Below are 22530 nucleotides of genomic sequence, written 5' to 3' on the forward strand. Positions count from 1 at the left end.
TACATACATATATATATATATATATATATATATATAATGACTACTCAGATTTGTTACTTCCCTGTGATTGTTAACATGTTTTAGTAAAGTATTGTGAATTTGTGGGAAAGAAGATACCTGAAGACAACCAATATGACCATGTTAAACTTGCATACTGCTAGTTTCATTAATCAATCCAAACCGAGTCAGGCAACCAAGAACCCTGCAACCAAATTAATGCTACTGCATAGATTTAGTTGCCAACAGTAATGAGGAATTTTACAACTGAACACTGTTAATATACCACTCACATGAGTTTGTAAACAAACACCTAACAGTTACAGAGTTGCTTAACTAGTTGGATACATCATATGTGTGTCCTGAATCTGTGTTAGGGAGCTCAGTCCAGTGAGTGCAATTATCCAAACTGGATGAAATCACAGTGTCTGATGTGTTGGATGTTGATGTTTGCCTCTGTGAGGTTGGATGTTGCCATGGTGATGGGGATAAGTGTGGAGACAGGGATGCTCAATTCCTTCATTCTGCAGCTCTTCCTGTTTATGGAGACCATGCAGCTTCTGCAAAAGCTCAGCAATAAAAGCCTGAATACACACACACACACACACACACACACACACACACACAGAATAACCTTAATCTAAGTGAACATGCTAGAAGAAATTGTGCATAATAAGCATGAAAAAGTTTGTAAATGTTTGCACATTGCAATTCAGGACAACGTACTGTAAAACTTTGTAAGTGCTCAAATTACTGTCACGTGTTTCTGTTACACAAACTAGTTTATTCAAAATACTAATTACATAGTCGATTTAATGTTTGATCATAATCTTGTGTAATATTAGGTATGTTCCATACCGTGCTGTCAAACAATTAATCGCATTCAAAATAAATGTTTTTGTTTAAGTAATGTATGTGTAATGTGTGTATTTATTATGTATAACTTCCATGTGTTTGTATTTATATATAAATAATAAATATACACAGCAAACCCACATATATTATGTAAACAAAAACTTTTATTTTGCATGCGATTAACCGCAATTAATCATTACACAGCAATAGTTACATAATTAGAGCACGTTGAAAAACAAAATATAGAAAACATGCTGTAAAATATATAACATGCAGAAATTCTCTTGACTTATTTTTCCTGGTTCTTCAGAGTTAACTATCAAAAACTCTTAAATATATTATGCAGATGTGTATGTGAACCAATCAGCAGTTTTTGTTTACACTATAAGTGGCCATTCACACAGAATTATTTTTTCCATTCCAGTGCACAACTCTTCCATTGTTTTTCTATGTAAACAAGCCAGACAGATGTGCGCGTCTCGTGTCTTTTGCACCATCTAATGACACAGCATTCTAAAAGTTATCTCTCCAAAATTCATTTGTTCCCCATTCCTCTGGATGTCTTGCATGTGTCAAAGCAAAAACATATTCTTAATCAGACTGAAAATGTTGAGAATTGTGCCCTGGTAGGTCTCAAATGTGAAAACTGATTGTGTTTTTCAGATGTTTATGTGTATGAGCTAAATGCCACGATCCTCTCTACTGATTTTCCATGGTGTGTCAGCAGTTCAACACTAGCTTACCCAGAGGCACACATTGTTCTGCGCATGCTTGCATAGTAACAATCATGTACATACACTAATCAAAAGGCTGAGAGTGAACATCGTTAAAGAGCCCCAATGAAAGAATGGCTTTGTATTGAGAGAAGTAGGGGCATGGGGAAAGAAAGAGAACAAATCATTAATTCATTGTGAGAAACGCGTGGAAGGGAGTGTCAGCCACTGCAGCGTTCCTCAGAGAGAGAGGGAGAGAGAGCGGGAAAGAGAGATCAAGAGGTAGAGTAACAGAAGGACGCAAAAACAAGAGAGGGGTACTAAAGATGAGTAGACAAAGATAGAAATAAAGCAAGTAGGATTTTTTTGGATGGAAGGATTGCAGAAAAGTACCTCAGTACTATTGGTGCAGGTCTGCAGAAGAACCTGTAAAACAAACGTAAAGAAATTCATTCTTGATTGTCATTTTCAATGACTTTATCTTAACGTAATTTAATTAAATTCGCTTAAGTCAATTTTACTAAGAGTATTTACAACTCTGTAAACTAATGTGCATGCAGTAGAGAATATAAAGCCTTAAATGGTTCTGTATTGTCAGTCAGATAAATTATAGTAGGCCTCATTTCGGAGACATTTTTTTAAAAAGCGGGTCCCTGCAAATACTCAGGTCAAGGGACATGGTATAAAAGTTCTGGCATCCACTCACCATCTTCATCTAAAAGTAGAATGTCAGGCTGCTGACTTCAAGGTCAATGGTCCTATCTTCTACATGTTATTTACATATGAGATACAAACTTTAAAAATGGAAAAAAATAGCTAATATTTTGAATAAATTAATAAATGTATTATCAGAGCACTAATCTGTAATGGAGCACACAATCAGAAATGTTTACTAAAGCGGTTTTATTCTTCTCTAGAAGTTATTTTAATTTAATTTTCCTGCCATTTGTGAGAGATTTTCCCAATGCATTGGGAAAAAAACACTTCTATTTATTTTCTGCATTTCTCCTGCATCTTGTTGCCTAATAAAGCTGACATTGTATATTATATGAATATTGCTAGCTCTTTGACAAATAGCTTTTGTCACTCTTTTGTAAGTCACCCTAGACAAAAGCATTAGTTTAATGCATAAATGTAAACCTAAATATGGCAAGGCCTAAGCACAGGATGTGGTGCGTGAGAGAGAGAAGAGGATTATGGGACCTGTAGTTTGTGCGTTCGCTCTTCATCACTTGGGAGATCCAACAAATCATCAATGTTCACTTCTTCTGGCATGCCCTCCAAAATAAACAAAACAAAGCAACAAAAATGACTCACGGTCCTGAAATTAACCATTCCAGAAAAGAAACACCATAAATTTGACATAACCACAGTATTCATGCACATATTCCAGCTCTGTCCATTATATCCCATTGACCTTTCAGCAGCCCACAGTTTCAGTATCTCAGAATATCTTCTCAATATTCCATAATTTCAGTGGGAAACGTTCTCCTACACAAGCTGAGGAGGAAATTGAGATAACAGATCAAATAGCACAATTCTCGAGAGAAATCTCTGCCGTCTCTTACTGTGGGACAGCGTCTCACTACACACAGCTTGTTTAAACTTCCTGTCTGCTGCTGCCGTTGACTGTTTTTCAGGGGTGCCCATGTAAGGTAGCGATAGAACCAAGTGATCTCCTCTGTAAATGAGGGAGAGAAAGCAGACCCTGCACTAGTACCTCCAGAGGCCCGGTCCTTCTCAACTTTAACAGGCAGCCAACATATCTAACATTATCCAACAACTAATATTGCTCTGTCAGATATATTATTGTCACAGCATCCATCTTACACTTACATTAACAATGTCTCCCCTCATTACATTTAAAGGAGCATAAGGAGATTTAAACACACTTTAAAAACCTTTTATTGAGTGGTGTATAATGTGTGTATGTCATGTAGGCCTACTTATTTTTCATGCTTTGAAGTATAATTCTTATTCTTTAGATACTTATGATCTTTACAAGCATTTGTAAAGCAAAAGCTGAGCCATGCATACATGTGCATGGACTTTAAAACAGAACAAAATTACAACCTAAAGTTAAGTTAACTACATTTAACTATTCAGAAATGAAAATACTTATGAATTTACTGGAGAAAAGTAAGTGAATATTCGTATTTGAACATGATTTTAAGAGTTACATGTACAAAACGTTTGTGGTCAACTTCTTAGAGAAGGAACTGTGGCACATTTCACCAGTCAAACATTTCAAAATAACGAATGACACAGCATGTGTCTACACAGCATTTGGAAATGCATCGCTATCGTTTAGATTTCCATAAAAATATTTTTTTTCTCTCTAGAGGGAATTAACCTGTAGCGAGCATCAACTCTGCACCGGCTGCACCTGTGAGGATGCGTGTTTACACTCACCTTGCCCTCGTACAGTTTGTCCAGCCCTTCGTCGATCCATTTCTCCACATCCAACCTTTTCTGAAGCTGTTTGCGGTTGTATTTTATCGTAACGCGCGTTTGGCGTTTATGCACGTTCATCCCCATCTCTCGAGCGTTGTCTAAATCCGAGGAATTTCCAGTATCTATCTCGTCAGCCATGTTACTTGCTGCTTTGCTTGTCTGAGAAAGAATGAGCGCTTGGAGGAGCGCGCAGCGCGGACATAAGAAGCTGAACTCTGAATGGCACGTTCTCAGCTTGATTGGATGTACAATGTCAAATGCTCGTTTTTTTTTTTTTTTTTTTTTTTACTTAATTTCTGCTATTTAAATGGTACATTCATGACATCTCTGCGATTTAATGATATATTTAAAGATATATTAAAATGACGTGGGAAAAAATTTATATGAAATACTAAATTTTGAAAACGAAATGGTGTTCTAATGATCAATCAGTCAAAGAACAAAGAATGAGGTGTTTCTCATATAATTTATTTCTTTCATTAAAGTAACAAAGACATATACAAAATAAATTAACATAAATTCTTTACAAAGACAAGACAATGATTGAAAGCAAAAGTACAAAAATGCAAAATAGAAACTTAGGCATACATTTAGGATTAAATTAATAGGAAACATCTGGCAAAAGAAATAAACATTCATTAGACATAAACCCCACCGAAGAAAATCTGATTTTTTTATTTATTTAACATTTAAGAACCAATGACACATTTCCCCATGTCAGTGAGGAAGAAAACACACTGCTTAATACGCAATACAAAACTGGAGCAAAATCTTACCATTTGGTCTTAAGAACATAGTGTAATCATATTCCTGACTGTTGCTTGCTTCCTTTCTTGTCACATTTTATTCACACAGTTTATTATTACTATTTTTATTAAAACATCCTGCCAAATAAACAAAATTGATTCTCATTCTTATATGAGAAAAGGTTGTTTTAATAAGTCCTATACAAAGCCCAGAATTTGACTAGAGAACACCTATTCCTGCCCTTCAGTTTAACTTCTTTCTTTTTCTATAGAGGTATTTCCTTACTTAGCTCTCTCTGTATAGAGTTATTTTCACTTCTTTATCTTTGTATAAAGATATCAGTTCTCTGTGTATAGAGTTCTGCAACCTAAGTCTGTATCAGCGTTCAGGGCTTGTGTCTTTCCTCATATGGAAATATAGATTCACAAAGCCCAGCGCAACATTGTGCTAGTTTATTTCTTTTGGTTTTTGGTTTACAGACTATTCCACCTACACAGATGGCAAAGGTCCAATCCCTTATTCAGTCATTACATACTTCATTCATTCTTTCATTCATTCATTAATAATAATTAAGATAAAAGCAAGTGCTACATCCAATTCTTATCCCTGCATGTGAGTTTGTGTATCTGTGTTTATGCTCACTTGTCTACATTAGTGTATGCATGTACAAGTGTGTGCTGCCTTATCTAAGACCTCCTCCAGCACTCCACAGGAAGTCCTGCCCGGCAGGCAGTGTGTGAGAAGCTGCCAATGAAATTCTGCCCTCAGTGTTGCAGGGTTTCACCTGACTGTAGTCTCTGTCATAGGGATAGAGCTGCCGGTCTAAATTATTCACCGTCTCCAAATCATTAAACACTGAATCGCATAACTGCTGTCTGCGCAGTCTATGCCTTCTCCTCCTGATCACAACCAGTCCCACACACACTCCCAAAAACACAGCCAGCACACCTAACACACATGACACCGCCACCGCTGAAGGTGAGGTCCGTCCAACCCGGGGGGCCATCAGCTCCACACCTCCCTGAACAGGAAACTCACAGTTTGGACCCATGAACCCAGGCACACACTGACACACTGGGCCGGAGAAGTGTGTGTAGCACGTTCCCCCATGGAGGCATGGGTTTGTGAGACAAGCATCTGTTCGGAGGCTGCAGTTTTTACCGGTGAAACCTAGTGTACAGATGCAGGTGTAATCGTTAAAGCCATCTTGGCATGTTCCGGCATTTTGACACGGGTAGCGGGCACAGTCGTCGATGTTCGTCTCACAGCGAGGGCCGGTGAAACCAGGGCGACAGCGGCACAAAGCACTAGCGCCCACATCCACACACTCACCGCCTACAACAGAAGAGAGGAGAGGTTACATATGAGCAGGTGTAGTAGAGAGGAAGTGTAACAGATACTGTAACAGTAGCACATGTACATGTGTGTAGTTGGGTACAAATATTTAGAGCTGAAACCGCTTAGAGGAAAGTTTAAGCTGGGGTTTTTTATCAAATCAAAGTGAATGGTGACCACAACTGTCAAGCAAGGTTTTTAGACTACTTAAATTGCAGTTTTCCCCCTCACATAAAACAACCGTTAGAATACTTAGTGTAAGGGTAATATGTGCTGATTTCACTGATTTTGTTTATTTTTATTATTTTTAGTTCTTTTGTTTATTTTCCTTTTTGGAGCTCGAGAGTCTGAGCAGTGTGAACATTCTTTGAAACCTCTCCTTTTGTGTTCCACAAAGGTAAGAAACCCAGCATGAGGGTTAGAAATGGACATAATTTTTACCTTTGGGTGAACTACCACTTTAAAATAAAATAAACTTTATTGATGCATTGTCCAACACAAACACTCACCATTAGCACAAGGTTTGTGGCTGCAGCGGTCTAGTCTCTTCTCACAGTTGGATCCAGTGAAGGTTGGGGGGCAGCGGCAGACGTAGCCACCAGTGAATTTTTCCTCACACGTCCCTCCGTTAAAGCAGGGGTCATCCGCACATGTCATTGCAATGATCTCACAGTTCTTCCCATAGAATCCTTGAGGACATGTACAGGAGTAATCGTTTTCCAAATCCTACAGAGAAGGAGAAAGATACAGATATTAGCAAAGTGTAAACATAATTCAGGTCTCAAATCATTTTTGATCTTCAAAAGCCACTGTGCACATAAAGCACATCAGAACATATTTACTTAACCTAAATTATGACACACAGATTGAAACATTTGTACCATTATTTAATTTTTTTATTAATATTATTTTAAAATAAAGTACATTTAATCGAAGCGAAGTGTGCAAATTTTTCTATTTTTGAACAAACATGCAACATTCTGCATCTACTACAATAGCATGTTACATAAAATATATATGTGTAGTATACATGCAGTATTTAAAATATTCTAAATTGATTTATATTTTAATGTTTTACTATTATGTATATACTTTTAACTGATGACCGTTTGTATATAAATATGGTTCTACTATTTTCATGTAAGCATGGTCTTACATTGCAACTACCACCATTCTTGCAGGGATTGCAATCACACTCGTTAATCTCCAGCTCACAGTTTGTGCCCCCATATCCTGGCCGGCAAGTGCAAGTATAGCTGCCCTGTCCAGTGTTGGTGCAGGTGGCGCCATTAGCACAGGGTTTGTGGTTGGTGCAGTAGTTGAGGTCCTGGTTACAGAAGAGGCCTCCCCAGCCCTCCTTACACACACACTGCCATGGCTGCGAGCAGGTTCCATGTAGGCATCCCGGGTAATGTACACACTCACTGCAGGAGGGCCCCTGCCATCCCAGACGACACTTGCACTCACCAGGTGACTCGCAGTAACCGTGCCGCTCGCTGCAGTCCGAAGAGCAGATGGCTATGAGAGGAGACAAAGAGGGGGGTTACACACACACCACATCCACACACACACCACGCCCCCTGGAGAGAGCAGATGAATGGGTGTGTTAAGTGTTGGGGCCAGCAGCTGGTGAGCTGACAGAGGTAATGCACTCTTTTGTATTTTGAGCTGTGGCAAACGTGCACGCACACACACACACACACACACACAGAACGACCCTCTAGTATGTATCTGTTGGGTTTCTTTGTTGAGCTGAACAAAAGAAGTGTAGAAGCTCTAGAGAAGCAGCTCAGCTTCCATCAGACACACATGCACGCAAAGATAGGAGAGATAAGGGGATGTATTGCTGCTCAGGTTCCAACACACAAACCACAATCACACATAAATATAGAGTGATCAGGAAAGGGAGTGGGACTGCTTCTTTTCAGAGTCCTAGACATACAATCCCAAAGGGCTAAGCAGACCTCTGAGCATCTGACACACACAGGTGGTACTCACGGTCAGAGCAGTAGTCTCCCTGCCATCCCTCCAGGCATTCCCTGTTTCCGTTCTCATCGCAGGTGTAGTGTCCCAGTGTATCATCACGAGGACGGCAGTAATCCGAACATGCCTCGCCGAAGTAAAACTCATCACAGAAAACATGGTACGAGTAACGGAGCTCACTCTGGTCTCCAAAATGAACATCCTGAGACCAGTCTTCTCCAATCGCCAAGCGTCTTCGTGTTGCTAAACGACTGATCAGGTTGTTTTGATTCTCTGTTGTGGAAAAATATCAAAAATCTTAAGCTTGAATAAATAATTGAATAATGATAAAAAATAAACTCTTATGTCATATGTTTGCTTTCCATCACATTGTGTAGCCCACCTGTGTAATCATGATGCTCTTTCGGAGACTCAGCGTTCCATGCCTCAATAATAAGAGAAAATGTCCCCTAAAAAGAAAAAAAAAAATGTTATTTTAAATGTTAAAAATGTATCATATCATCTTTGCTGAAACTGAGAAGCAAACATTTTCGATTCTCTTCCATTTATATGTGACCCTGGACCACAAAACCAGTCATAAACCGCACAGGTATATTTGTATCACTAGCCTACAATAAATTCCATGGGTCAAAAGTGTTTTTTATTTTTTATTTTTTTTAATGCCAAAAATCATTAGGATCAAGTAAAGATCATGTTCCATGAAGATATTTTATAAATTTCCTATACTAGAATTATATCAAAACTTAATATTTGATTAGTAATATGCATGGTTAAAAACTTCATTTGGACAATTTTAAAAGCGACTCTCTCAATATCAGGTCATATTTGTTATGAACTGACAGTTCCAGACTGTTGCATGTTCTTGTTCATGGTCCTACAGTGTTAAACTTAAGGGCATCTGAGGTTGTAGACAGTAACGTAAAGAACATTCATTTTCCTAAATACACTATGAAACACTGGAATATTGTTTACTAAAGTCAATCTAGTGCGTAAACAACTTTACCGGCCACTTGAAGTGGAAAGGCACCCGGATGGCCGCGCTGCTGGCTATTGAGCTCTGGTCCGCTCGCAGCACATTTGTCTGTCCGGTTCCGAAGGTGCACGGAGGCTCAGCGGAGATGACGTCTTCCGAATGCTTCAGACAAATCCTGAAAAAGATGTTGCAGTCTCGCGTCCTCCTGCAGTAAAGGCGTGTCGTGCTGAACGAGTGAACTTTCAATTCAAATACACCCGATGAAGCCACCTGTTCACGAATAGAGAAACCCATGTGACTTCTGGAACTTTTGGAAATAAACAGAACACTAGGCTATACCTAGGGGCAAACATCTATAAACTCACATTAAAAAGAAAATGAAATGATAAACGAAGTATAAGCCCAGAACTGGCTCCTTACCAACTGCAAAAGTGACACAGACAGCAGGCAGTAGTACAGAGACAGATGCGCCATCTCGCTCAGTTAATCCTCAACTTTACAATAACACACTGGTATCTTCATCCGTTACTTCCCCAGCTTCAAAGTGTTTGGAAATTAAGAAAAAAAACGTTAGATTTCCTGGTACAAAATCTTTGTCAGGTCCATAAAAGTCCACTGTGTATTCAGAAGAAAAGCGCACTCATCCTCTTCGTTATTCAGCGCGTGCGGTTGATCTTCATTGAATGTCTTGATGAATGGGTGCCGTTATATACGCCTTGCCCCCCTGCACGTGACGTCACCGGGGACATATGGCATAATATTGGCCTGATTAAATTGATCTGCTGCATGTGGCAGTGATGTTGATGGAGTTAAGAGTTGAAGTTATCCTCACTGCTGCCTGTATCAGAACAAGGAATTTTAATTACAGTGATACAGAGCAGATGGACAGAGTTCTCCAGTATGAAAACCTGGCGAATCTTCCTTTATTTGTGAGGTTTTAAAAACAAATTTTGCAAACCCAAATTTTGCAATTTCGGTTTGCAAAATTCCCAATTCCCAAATTTTGCAAACCCAAATTTTGCAAAGTCGAATTTTAGAATTAGTTTATTATTTGTACGCCTTGAATATATGCACATAATTATATACATAGATTAGCCTAATGTGTTGCTGTATTAGACGGACTATCTGTGGATTTCTGTCTTCTTTGAGCCTCTGTGGAAAACATTCCCAGCAGGTTGCCTACAATATGCTTACTAGACATAAAAATAAAACAAATAAATATGCTACTTATATTGCACCTTTATATAACCTACCTAAGCCATTTTACCTTATGCTCTTACATGCTTCAGAATGTGATTTTGTAATTGTACAATTAGGGTGTGATCATAAAGGAAGTTTGTTTGAAAATAAAAAGCGTATAAGAGACTGTGATTTTGAAAAAAAAATCACAGTTAAAAATTGGTTTCATTATTCATTTTTATAAATGCTAACCGATTAGGTATCCTATAAACAATTAGGCCTATAGGCTACCATGGACGATTTTTTAAATTAGCCTATTATGTTTTTATCATTCAGTGAAAATATATCCTGTGTTCATAGTTTCAATTTTTATGGTTCCTGAGTGGTATACTGTAGGATACTTCTATCCAGCACATGTTTCTGTTCTCAATTATTTCCTCTGTCCCCTAAACACACACACACACACACAAACACACACACACACACACACACACACACAATCAGTGTGGTCGATGTGGCACATGGGTAGGGGGAGGCCATAAGTTTTTATTTGCCATGTTCTTTGTGTCTGCAGGCACAAGTGTGTGTGTGTGTGTGTGTCTTTTGTTGCGCACTATGCAGAGACGCTCAGGCTGCTCTGGAGGATGGGTGGGGAAATATCATGATGACGCTTTTGTGTGGGTCAGCTCCAACAGCTGTATGTTAACAGGCGGCACATGGTCACTTATTGTCAGCCACAAACCGTCCGAACTCACCCAACCGGCATCTGTTGTAGCCATTCCACTTTTTTTTAAAAACAACTTACAGGCTAGTATTTTCTGACATATATATCTGTTTATTATTTTCCCACCGTATTATGCCTGCAGGATTAATATAAAATATTGGAATATCGAATATAAGAACAACTGCACCCAAATTTTTATCTCATTCAGTGTTTGTGGAAACTAAATGGAATTAATGGAATACATATCCATTCATTGTTACTTATGGTTGTGTGTGTGCGTGTTTGAGGTTGTTCATGCTCGTGAGAGCTCTGCTGTTGTTATGGTAATGAATGACGCGTGCCTCAGAACCCTTTCAATAAGCCATAATCACAATGCCTCACTTATAATGTCTTTTAAAATACATCATATATAATGTCTCAAAGACTACAGTTACTTGTAAATGATTCTTCAAAGTATGAAGACAACAGTCAATTGGGAGAAATACCCCGACACTGCAAGCAAACAAAATCACTTTATTCAGCTAATATGATTCTATAGTGGAATAAGTTGATGCTGTGGGAACAAAGGCCCATTTTATGCTACATACTGTGTTGTATCTCATGTACCCTATTGGTAGAGATAAACTTTGTAATGTTGGTGAGAGGACAGATGACCAGGTGAGGAAAACAAGCATGCAAGTTTGTGATCAGTAGCCTATTAATACAGTGATTGTGCCATTGATGTTTCGCACCTGTTTTATTATGAAGAAGGTCTTTCAGTTAATGATGACCCAAACTCAAGACTTAATCTTCAAACTGTTGTCCATGAACAAAGTCTATTTATAATAAATGTCATGTAGTAACGAGTAAATCTCAGGTGTCAAAAATAGATCCTGTTGCAAAACACAAAAAAATCCACATGCAGGCACTCGCATAGTGAATAAAAAGCCTTTATTCTAAGACAAGGCTACATATTTAATATACATCATCGCATAAAAGGTGTTTTACCTATCCCATCCACATAATGTGCAAAACAACTAAAATCAGACGAAACAGAGATAGTTGTGACTATCACATGCAAGATTGTTTAAAATCTTAAATGAAAGCTATGCAAGTTAAGATTTGACGCATGGCCTGGGTTAAAGTCTGGTATCAGGAATTAGGCTTTTTAGATCCCTGACATCTACACAGACAAGAGAAAGAGAAGCACTCATCCAAAGAGAAAATCTCAATATAGCATTCAAAAGTGCTTAGCTTAAGAGTCAATTAAATAGGAAAACAGTGAAAGTGATGCTTACTCTTACCATTTAAAGACACAATTAAATTTTTTAGAGAGGATTGTTGTTTCTTAAAGAGACATTTCACCCCCCCCCCCAACAAAAAAGGAAAACTATAATTTACTAATTTTGCTCCAAGCTGTATGACTTTCTCTCTCTCTCTCTCTCTCTCTCTCTCTTCTGAACATGAAGATAGATATTTTGAGAAATGCTTCTGTTTTTTGTCCATCCATGTAAGTTAGTGCTCACCAAAACTGTTTGGTATACCGGCATTATTTAAAATATGAACTTTTGTGTTCAGCAGAAGTATTGTTCAGAAAGGAATGACATCAGGCTGAGGAAATGATTATAGAGCTTTCATTCATGAGTGAACCATCACTTTAATGGAGTCTGTGACACTTTACTCCACTTGTAGCAGGTGAAATATGACTGACTAATGGTGTTTTCATAAATATTATGTTAATAAGAAGTTAAGGGCACACCTGTAAAATCAATATACGTATTTTCCGCCATGACGTAGTATTATAAATACCTAACACATTAGTAAATTATACAAACAGAAACATATTTACATATAGTCCACAAGAGAAAGTACTAAGTGAATTTATAAAAATTATCCTGTTCAAAAGTTTATGCTTGATTCTTCAGAAAAATCTGTAAAAATCAGGTCCCACAAATCCACTAGTTTCCCAGCATATTTTGCATTTTTCAGCCTTTTCCAACAATGACTGTTATATTTATAGATCCATCTTTTCACACGGAAGACAACTGACATGCAGCTATCACAAAAGGTTAAAACGCTCACTGATTTTGTAATAGTTGCTTGTAAGTCTCTCAGTTATCCTCAGTGTGAAAAGACATATCTTAAATCATACAGTCATTGTTGGAAAGGGTTAAAATATGCAAAAGATGCTAAAAGAAAAAGAAAAAAGCTGTGGATCATCCAGGTAACAACACAGTATTAATAATCAAGTGTATGTAAACTTTTGAACAGGGTGATATTTATCATCTATTATTTTCTCTTGTGGACTGTATGTAAACGTATTTTATGTGAAATATCTTATTCAGGTCAGTACTAATGAAACATGAATTTTGCATAATAATTTTAAAATAATTAACATATTTTGCAGATAATGTAAAGTGTAAAATTTTGACCACAACTGTGTGTGTGCTTCTGTTTCTCTTAAAGGTGACATATCATGAAAATCTTACTTTTCCAGGTTTTAAGTGCCCTCCATGCATCAACCAACCAAGAAAACATTAAAAAAAGATTAAACCAGTAACTTTGTTTTGACAAGACTTTTTCTGCAAGCCCCTGAGAAATGGAGCGCATCAGATTTCGCTCCCCTAGTGATGTGGCAAAGGGATCTCATTATAATATTACCGCCCCTTAATCTGTAAGTTTCCACCCACGCCATCATTTTGATTTCGCAAGCGACAACAGTATAGCAGCTCTAATGCCATGGAGAAAGTTTGAGCAAAACAACTGTTCTGTCTTTGGCTGCACAGACACTATTTAGAGTCCCAGCCTCAGAGGAGACAAGAGAGCAGTGGATTTATTAATTTATTTACTGTATATTGTTGTTGCCACACAGATCTAAAATAAACAAGTGGTTTATTTCACAGCTGTTTACCTTCACAAATATAACCAACTGTTTTTGTAACTCCTGTGTTTTTAATGTATATAGCTACTGTATATAGCTAATTTTGCCCTTCGTGACAGCTGTGAGGGGGTGAATTTTTTTATAACTCATTCATTTAAATTATATTAAGCCTTAAAGTTCTGCATAATTAATTGCTCAGCCACTTGAGTGACAGGTGGATTGCCGCTGCTGTCACGGCCGTCAAGCTAGGTGGGCGTGGCTTCAGTAACCAGCTCCTGCCTTTTTGCCCATTTTCGATTATGACAGACACATTCTGGGGACACCAAAGACTTATAATAATATGTCTCCTTTAAGACATATGTTTTTTAATGTTTATAATCTGAGGACAGGTGGTTTTAGGGAATTTGAGTGATAATACCATTTTTTTAATAAAATAAGTGAAAGTGACATTCAGCCAAGTATGGTGACCCAGATTCAGAATTCGTGCTCTGCATTTAACCCATCCGAAGTGCACACACACAGAGCAGTGAACACTCACACACATAGTGAAGACACACCCGGAGCAGTGGGCAGCCATTTATGCTGCGGCACCCGGGGAGCAGTTGGGGGTTCGATGCCTTGCTCAAGGGCACCTAAGTCGTGGTATTGGGGGGAGAGAGCACTGTATGCACTCCCCCTACCCACAATTCCTGCCGGCCTGAGACTCGAACTCACAACCCTTCGATTGCGAGTCCGACTCTCTAACCATTAGGCCACGACCTCCCCAGAGAAAGAACATTTTAATAATCGTTTCTGATTATTTTCACCTTGAAAATGTTGCACCGTTTTCATTTTGGGTTTTTTCCCATGTCTCAAGAACCAGTGTTTTTATTTAATCAGAATCAGAAGATCCTATAATGGATGCATTTGAATAATATTACACTTATTCCTATTCCTAATCTAATCACAAGGCATCTGTTAATCTTATTATTTTAGTAAGAGAATGATTGTGTGTTTGTATACGTGTTTGCATTAAATTATTGCATGTGTTGACTCATTGTCTGTGCAGTGCAGATGGGCAATGACTGATTTGTGTCTTGTAATGTGGGTGTTGGGGGATGGTGGTCCCTTGAGGTGGGACACAAGCGTGGCAGGAGCATGGGAACCCCAGAACACCCTTCACTCCACATCCATATTTATGAACCTACATCCAGACACCTCAAATCTCACATATGTGCAGGCCTGCAAAAAGGCACATACACACAGACCTTCCTCTCAGTCATTTTTAATCATACCTCAAACACCATCATGTTCATCTTAATGAAGAAGATTTCACTAATGATTTAAAATAATACGAATGAAAACCCCTTCATAAATTAAATTAACTTGCACATTGATTGTCCATTCACAAAGTCCTGATTGTTCTCAGTCTCAAAATATTGGACTTTACACAAATACAACTCACTATTATTCACTTACATGGCCATATCCTCTTTCGAGCCTTTAGATGACACCCGACCCAGGATTTCTACACACGTCATGACATCTGCTTGCCCTGGAGACCAGCTCCCATAGGGCACTCACACACACACAGTTCATCTGCCTAGATTAGTGACCCACACCGGACCAGCATCCTGAGGACACAGACTCTCTAACTGCATCTGTTGGGCCTTGAGCCCTTTAGGACGACAGACCAGTCCTTTCTGACACACACACACACACACACACACACATACACACACACACACGTACAAAGTCTGCTGGCCTTGAGGGAAGTAATGACCTTTGCCCGATGATCAAACTATGTAAATGTCCGTAGAATCGGAGCTGCTGTGGGTGTTTATGTATGTGCAGCTGCTGTGTTCAAGTAAAAATGACAGGAATAATCTCACAGAAACAGATCTCATATATTCAGACAAGCGCTCTGTTGAAAACACAATAATAATAGAGCAGTGTTCTTGGGGTCAGTGTGAGTGGTCAGGGGGGACTCGTATTTGACTCTGGGCCATACATTTTCTCAACCTATTCCCTTCACTCTTTTTACATCTGTGTCAATGAAAAATTTATTCTAACAAAAAACAAAAACAAACAAATCTACAATGCAATAATACATAATTTACTGCATTAAATATTAAATACAAAGCATAATAAATAGATATAAATATTTATTCTTTACTGGATTTTTCCCAAGGTGTGGACATCTCATTCAGATAAAAAAAAAAGAAAAAAAAATTGGCTCAACTCAACAACATAAACACTTGAACCTATCAGTAGGTGAAAGAGAGAAACATTAATATTAATATGTCTTAGACACTACATGTCAGAACAGGTGCACTGAACACACGACTGGCTCATGCAGTTGAATAAGCTGGAATGACATGGGCCCCACCGTGATGCTCTGAACCTCTGAGCAGGAAAAGAGGGCCTCACAGCAGAGGTAGCGTTGGGTTATTAGAGAACCCAGAGTGACAGATGTAAGATAAAAGAGAGGGCAGGAGAATCAGCAGGGGTGAAAGAAAGAGAAGAAAAGGTGAAGAGGTCAGCAGAACAACAGAAGAAGGGGAGGAAAAACAGGGATGTACTTGAAAAAGAAGAAGGATCGATAAATCTATCCACTGTTGCTTCGCAGTCTGCCTCTTTTGTTCAAGATGGCAGCTGATAGAGGCAGGTTTGATGCAGAAATCACGTCAAACCACACATACACTAACGTTTGGGGTCAGCAAGATTTTTGTTTAATGTTTTTGATTGATGTTTCTCTTATGCTCATCAAGGCTGCAGTTATTTGATCAAAAATACAATAAAAGTTGTTATATTGTGAAATATAACAATTGTAAATAATCATTCTAATGTGCTGATTTGCTGCATTTTTTCATGATTCTTTTAGTAATAGAAGTTCAAAAGAACAGCATTTATTTGAAATACAAATATTTGTAACAAAACAAATGTCTTTACTGTCACTTTTGATCAATTTCATGTGTCCTTGCTGAATAAATGTTCTCTTTTTTATACGTACAGTACACAAAAACGGTTGGAAAATGTTCTTTTCATTGTTTGTTTCACTTGAACAAAAAAGGCTTCTTAAAATCAAGAGCAGCTTTAACATGGGACCTGAAAGTTTCAAGTTACAAACTTCAACAGGTATACAAGTTACCTATCTTATTGATCTGATTGTGCTGTCCATTAGATGGCCTTTATGATGAATGACTGGTACATTATACAGACATATTCACAATCTGCAGACAGACACAATACAATACTTTTTTTAGCAGAATTCCCTAACCACACAATAGGGCTACCAGCTGCCGTCTTACACACGCACAAAGAATTCTCAGCCACAGCCCTACATCACACACACCCAACACCACAAGGCATCACACACACACACACACACACACACACACACACACACACACACACACACACACACACACACACACACACACACACACACACACACACACACACACACACACACACACACACACACACACACACACACACACACACACACACACACACACACACACACACACACACACACACACGCAGCTGTTTAAGCAGAGCTCTTCAGCCCTGGAGAGCTGGAGAACAATGCTTGAGTTTTAATCACTTCTGCTTCACTCCTGCCTGCAACATCCACTAAGAAGCTGGGTGTCCATGTCAGTATTTCAATATATATAGTACAGAAACAAAAACGTGTCCAAAAACGGAACATAAAATCAGTAGATCTTAAAATACACACTAAACTTTCAATTAAAATTTATTGAAATATCTGACTCACTTATGGAGCTTTAGAAACCAAATTTAGAACCATTTTAGAAACCAAACACACACAAAACTCAAACTACTGGAAAACCCATTGACTTTGAAGAAAAAAGTGCAGAAAAAAACAAATCAATCTTGTGTATAAATTAAGACACACACTGCCCTCTAGTGACAAAACAACAGCATTAACAGCTTCGAATATGAAATTCAGTTCCTGAATATGTACATTTGTCCCAATTTCTTAAATCATTATACACAAGCATGGGGAAAAAATATATAATATATAAAATATGTTAAAAAGATCCACTGGAAAAGAATGTCCCAATAAACAAAATATTAAACCCATTTTAACGAGATCCAGATGCCTCAAACCTTTACACTTTATACTGGTTTTAGAAAAGTTTTAGTTGTCCTTATTTAAACACCATTTAATGTGACTGCATGTACTCATGTATATATAATGTTTCCTGTCGGTGAAAGCTAAGAACATCAAATATCACAGAAGCATTGTCTCTCAGAGTTGTAATATGAAATGTGTCTTTGAATAAATATAACAAACTCCTTGCAGCAGCAATAGGATAATAAAATTGCTACAAATACACCTCATTCTCATAACAATCAAGAAATTATTGTGACTGATTACAGGATTTTTAAACAACTTTTTTTCACCAAAACTGGTTACCAATATCCTCAAAATCTCTTCTTTTGTATTCTGCAGAAGTTGTGGAACAATATGGGGGTGAGAAAATGATAACAGAATTTTCATTTTGGGTTATTTTTGGGCTCTTTGACTCGTCAACAGATGTTACATAAATGTATACATCAGTGTCAGTCCTGTGAATCTCCTCGCAACAGGTTAATTTAAACAATCCCAAATTTCAGGGAATGAAGAATAAAAGTTATATTTTGTTGTGGAAGATGATATTACTATAGGCATAAAATCATAATAAAAAAAAGCATCTTTAAAATAGTCGTCTTTGTCTTCGCACTTAATCACAGTATTTTGGCACCCTGACATTGTGCCCTCTGATGGTCACCAAGGTTCCAGTGAGAAGATGTGTCTGTGCATCCTATCAACAAGCATCACACACTGCGCCATCATTTGAATGTTAAACATAAATTTCACAATGCAGGTTTGCCGTTGACCTTTTCCTGCAGTATTGTTAGCGTGCCGGAGGCAAAATCTCGCAACACTTGCACAGTGTCCCTCTGTAGCTGCAGTGATTCTCGTGCAAACTCCTGTTGCGTCTCTGCTAGCTGCTGCACTGACTCTGCAAGCAGCTCAAGCGAACGGGAGACAGTGGCTAGAAGAGCATTGGCAGTGTGCTGCTCCTGCACGCTGAGGCTTGCGTTGTGCACTAACTGCTCACGTGAACTGTCTGGCTCCATCCCTGAGAAAGGCGGGGGTCTTTTAATAGAAGGGGTGGCTGTTGATGAAACGTGTCCAGCACTGCTTCTAGTTGCAATTCCATCCTCCTCAGAGTATGAGTTAGTGACTGATGCCATAGAGGATGATGGGAAGAGGTCACGGTTGTCCTCATCTGAGTCTAAGTGGGATTCGGGATCTGTGATCAAACAAGTAAACAGCGTACATCATATGATCATTTGCTTTTGATTGACATATACAAACAAATATATGTATAGGTTTTTATATATATATATATATATATATATATATATATATATATATATATATATATATATATATATAAACTTTCATAGAGCTTATAGAGAAAAATGGGCATGAAAAACATCATGTTACTGAAGAAAAGAAAAAAAGAAGCCTGTCATCAAAATGATTGGCTCCATTTAGCTCCAGAACTGTATGACATGTTGTTAATATCAGACACTAGGCATCTGCCAGCACAGAGCAATTTTGTCTGCTCGCTTTAAAAAGTAATGTATTTAATTTATTTATTAAAATAGCAACTGTGAATTCTCCAGGGGCAAAGACTTCCTTTCACGTCAGTTTTCCTCGATTTTTTTTTTTTTTTAACAGATTTTACTGAAATTATTTCTTTATATGCAAATTGCTTTTGTAATATTCAGACTTTTTACAGAAATTCAATTTAGAATGCTGTTATCAGGAGTCAGGAGAATATAGGTTGATTTATTATTATTTTTTTGGAAGAAATTAATACTTGTATTAAGCAAGGACGCATTGAGTTGATCAAAAGTGCTTGTAAAAACATGTATAACAAAATATTTCTATTTTAAATAAGCGCTGTTCTTGGAATGTTTTAAAAATGTTTTATTCATCAAAGTTGAATAAAACATTTTATTCAACTTTGAAAAAGTTTTTTTTAAGTATAACTATTTTCAGTGTTTCAGTATATCAGAATGATTTCTGAAGGATCACATGACACTGAAGACTGAAGTAATGGCCTTGCTATATCAGGAATAAATTAAATGTTATATTAAAATAGAAAACAGTTCATTTAAATTGTTATAATAATGTACTGTTTTACTGTATTTTTTGATAGAGTAAATAGTCTTAATGAGTGTAAGAAACTTCTTTCAAACAAATCATACTAACCCCCAAACTTTATAACATTAGTGTTGCTTTTGAAAACATGGCTGATGGTTCATTAATGAGATCAGAGGAAATGATTTTTTCCTGGTATTGGGTTTGCTGATGTGTACAAAATCATTATTAAACATCAGCAATAATTATCCATTGAAATGCTAAATCTTTTGAAATGTTTAATATGATCCAACTGGAATATTTTGAGTTAGTTTACCTCCAGGTTTGGAGCTATCATACTGCATCTCACCCCCAGATCCACTTGTAGTAGCAGGCCTCCCTCCCACATCCATTCCTCTGCTCGGGGAACTGTTGACCGACTTTATCCCCATAAATCCTCCATCCTCCTCTTCCTCATCCTCACCCACAGTCTCTTGATCATCACCGTGACTGCGAGATCTGGACCGCTCTGTCACTTCCCACGGTCTCTTGTCCAGTTCGAGGATGGATTCTACGATGACTTCCATCGGGGACAGTTCAATATTGGACCGTGCCAATCTTAGGGACACCGAAGCACCGGTCCTCAGGGCGGCCAGTTTACGTTTTGTGTCACATTTAAGGTCTGACCATTTCTTGATCACTTCCATGATCTCTCTGTCACACTCTCCAATCTCATTAACACGCGCCGTGATCTCAGCCCATTTCCTGCGCTTCACGTCAGAGGGAATGCCGGCGTTAAACTTACCTATGCACACAAAAACAAAAGTATTGGAACATTTTAATTTACCATTTATTGGTTTTATAGGGACAACTACTAATTACTGGTGGTTTGCTGAATTAGGCCTAAGTGAACTTTTGCTTGTCAAACCGGGGTAAAACTCACCCACAACAATGTGGCGGTTCTTCCGCACTTCGTCCAGCAGGATGTGCACTTCACTAAAGGAGAAACGTGCCTTTCTCCTCTTGAAGCGCACCATGTTGTCTTGTTTGAGGTAGAGCGAAGAAACAGACATCTTCACAGCAGAATATCACTCTTTCCAACTAGAGGGAGTCTGTATTCAGCGTAGAGATGACATATTATATATATTGATAATTGAACTGCCTTTCAATTAGTTCTACAAACTGCACTGTACAATATTTTAATTTTCATCTTACTTTTTGGCCATATAACCATACATAAAACAATATCTGAATACATATTTTATTTTTCCCTAGACTAACATTTGATATGTCAGGCTTTACAGAAACATTTACTTGTGTTCTAAAGCCTACTTAGAAACGTGAGCGATTACCTACAACAATTTCTTTACAATTTGTGTTGCAGAATTGACATCAACATAGTAACATGGTCATAACACCGAATATATAGCAATAATTAAAAAATACCTAAATAAACCTATAAATCTCAACACTAACGGAAAATAAAATATTGGGAGTTCACTTAATTTTATTTATCTATTTACAACTGTTATAATTATATAGATATTCAAGCGATCTTTTTGATTAATGTCAGACTGGAAACATTGCCATTTAAAAAATAATAATGGCACTGTAAATTGAAGTATTTTCTCTGTTAATCTGTACATAAATCACGTACAACTAAACATCCATATCCCTCTGTAAGGTAAACGACAGCGTCACCGTGAGTGCCAAATAGTTCAAATTAATTATTCACATCAATAATTCACTTTGTTTTCAGCTACAAGGTGATCTTAACACATGATGAATGTGACGGAAAAAAGAGCGACTAAAGGCTCACTCATTCAATCAAGAGCATATTTTCCATCGAGGTGTAACGTTACTAAAACTGTAGTTACATAAATACATCGACATAGCAAGCACGCGTTCCGTCTTTGTGCCGAGAAGCAGCGCCGTCGTTGTAAAGCAACTGAATTACGTTAAGGTTAAACCACAACTACTGGTCGAGTACAAATAATTCATGTTTGTCTCCATAGAATATCATTTTTGTCATAACGAAACAAAACGCTAGGATGCGGAAGTACATTTCGCCCTCATTTTCTTATTACCTATCTTCATCAGTGTCTAGCTATTCAAGCTAGCTAACGTTAGCTATTTTACACGATATATGGTATCAGTCACTTTATCGGTCAGTCTGTAAACTCATGAAACGCCGTAAGCATATAAAAGTACTTTAAGACGGCAACTGCGTGGCATAAATACCTCAGAATGGTCAAATGTGGTCAATATTTTGCGTTGCGCCCAGATATCCAGAAACTTCGTAGAAAAGCAGCGTATGCGCTGCGCCTGCGCACTTGCTCGCCTGTTCTCCGTGGCGTAGAAGGAGTTACCAGGTCTGACCGCTCCAGTATCAGTGGCGCTGGTGCTCACTAACACAACACATTCAGTACACACGCTTTAGCTAAAACGGACGGTAATAGTCCATTAGCTAAAAATTTCGCGTTTTTATTAATACATTTAAGTTTTATTTATAGCTGTTGGAATTAAATGTATGCCGGATATAGAATATATAGACACAAATAT

At 37.9% G+C, this 22530-nt stretch overlaps 3 protein-coding genes across 4 annotated transcripts; all 3 read right to left on the bottom strand.

Annotated features, from left to right (window-relative positions):
* Positions 1–213: 213 nt before the first annotated feature.
* LOC132140401 (protein phosphatase 1 regulatory subunit 14A-like) lies at positions 214–4241 on the bottom strand. Of its 2 annotated transcripts, none has more exons than XM_059549188.1 (4): positions 3978–4241; positions 2769–2886; positions 1959–1991; positions 214–581 (listed from the first exon to the last, which is right to left on the bottom strand). In XM_059549188.1, exons 1-4 carry the CDS (start codon positions 4025–4027, stop codon positions 417–419), a joined length of 366 nt encoding a protein of 121 aa, XP_059405171.1. In that variant the 5' UTR covers positions 4028–4241; the 3' UTR covers positions 214–416. The 2 variants fall into 2 exon arrangements, with proteins under 2 accessions (XP_059405171.1, XP_059405170.1); XM_059549187.1 differs by having other exon boundaries at positions 2769–2843; positions 3978–4239.
* Positions 4242–4466: 225 nt separating this feature from the next.
* On the bottom strand, positions 4467–9715 carry dlb (deltaB). Its single transcript, XM_059550501.1, has 7 exons — positions 9478–9715; positions 9088–9327; positions 8467–8533; positions 8100–8357; positions 7258–7619; positions 6611–6827; positions 4467–6101 (listed from the first exon to the last, which is right to left on the bottom strand). Exons 1-7 carry the CDS (start codon positions 9529–9531, stop codon positions 5449–5451), a joined length of 1851 nt encoding a protein of 616 aa, XP_059406484.1. The 5' UTR covers positions 9532–9715; the 3' UTR covers positions 4467–5448.
* Positions 9716–18635: 8920 nt separating this feature from the next.
* On the bottom strand, positions 18636–22350 carry LOC132141192 (uncharacterized). The gene is made up of 4 exons (XM_059550502.1): positions 22210–22350; positions 20912–21080; positions 20306–20773; positions 18636–19129 (listed from the first exon to the last, which is right to left on the bottom strand). Exons 2-4 carry the CDS (start codon positions 21039–21041, stop codon positions 18687–18689), a joined length of 1041 nt encoding a protein of 346 aa, XP_059406485.1. The 5' UTR covers positions 21042–21080; positions 22210–22350; the 3' UTR covers positions 18636–18686.
* Between the last annotated feature and the right edge of the window lie 180 nt (positions 22351–22530).

This window comes from Carassius carassius, chromosome 5 (genome assembly GCF_963082965.1).
Source record: "Carassius carassius chromosome 5, fCarCar2.1, whole genome shotgun sequence".
Classification (NCBI taxonomy): Eukaryota; Metazoa; Chordata; class Actinopteri; order Cypriniformes; family Cyprinidae; genus Carassius; species Carassius carassius.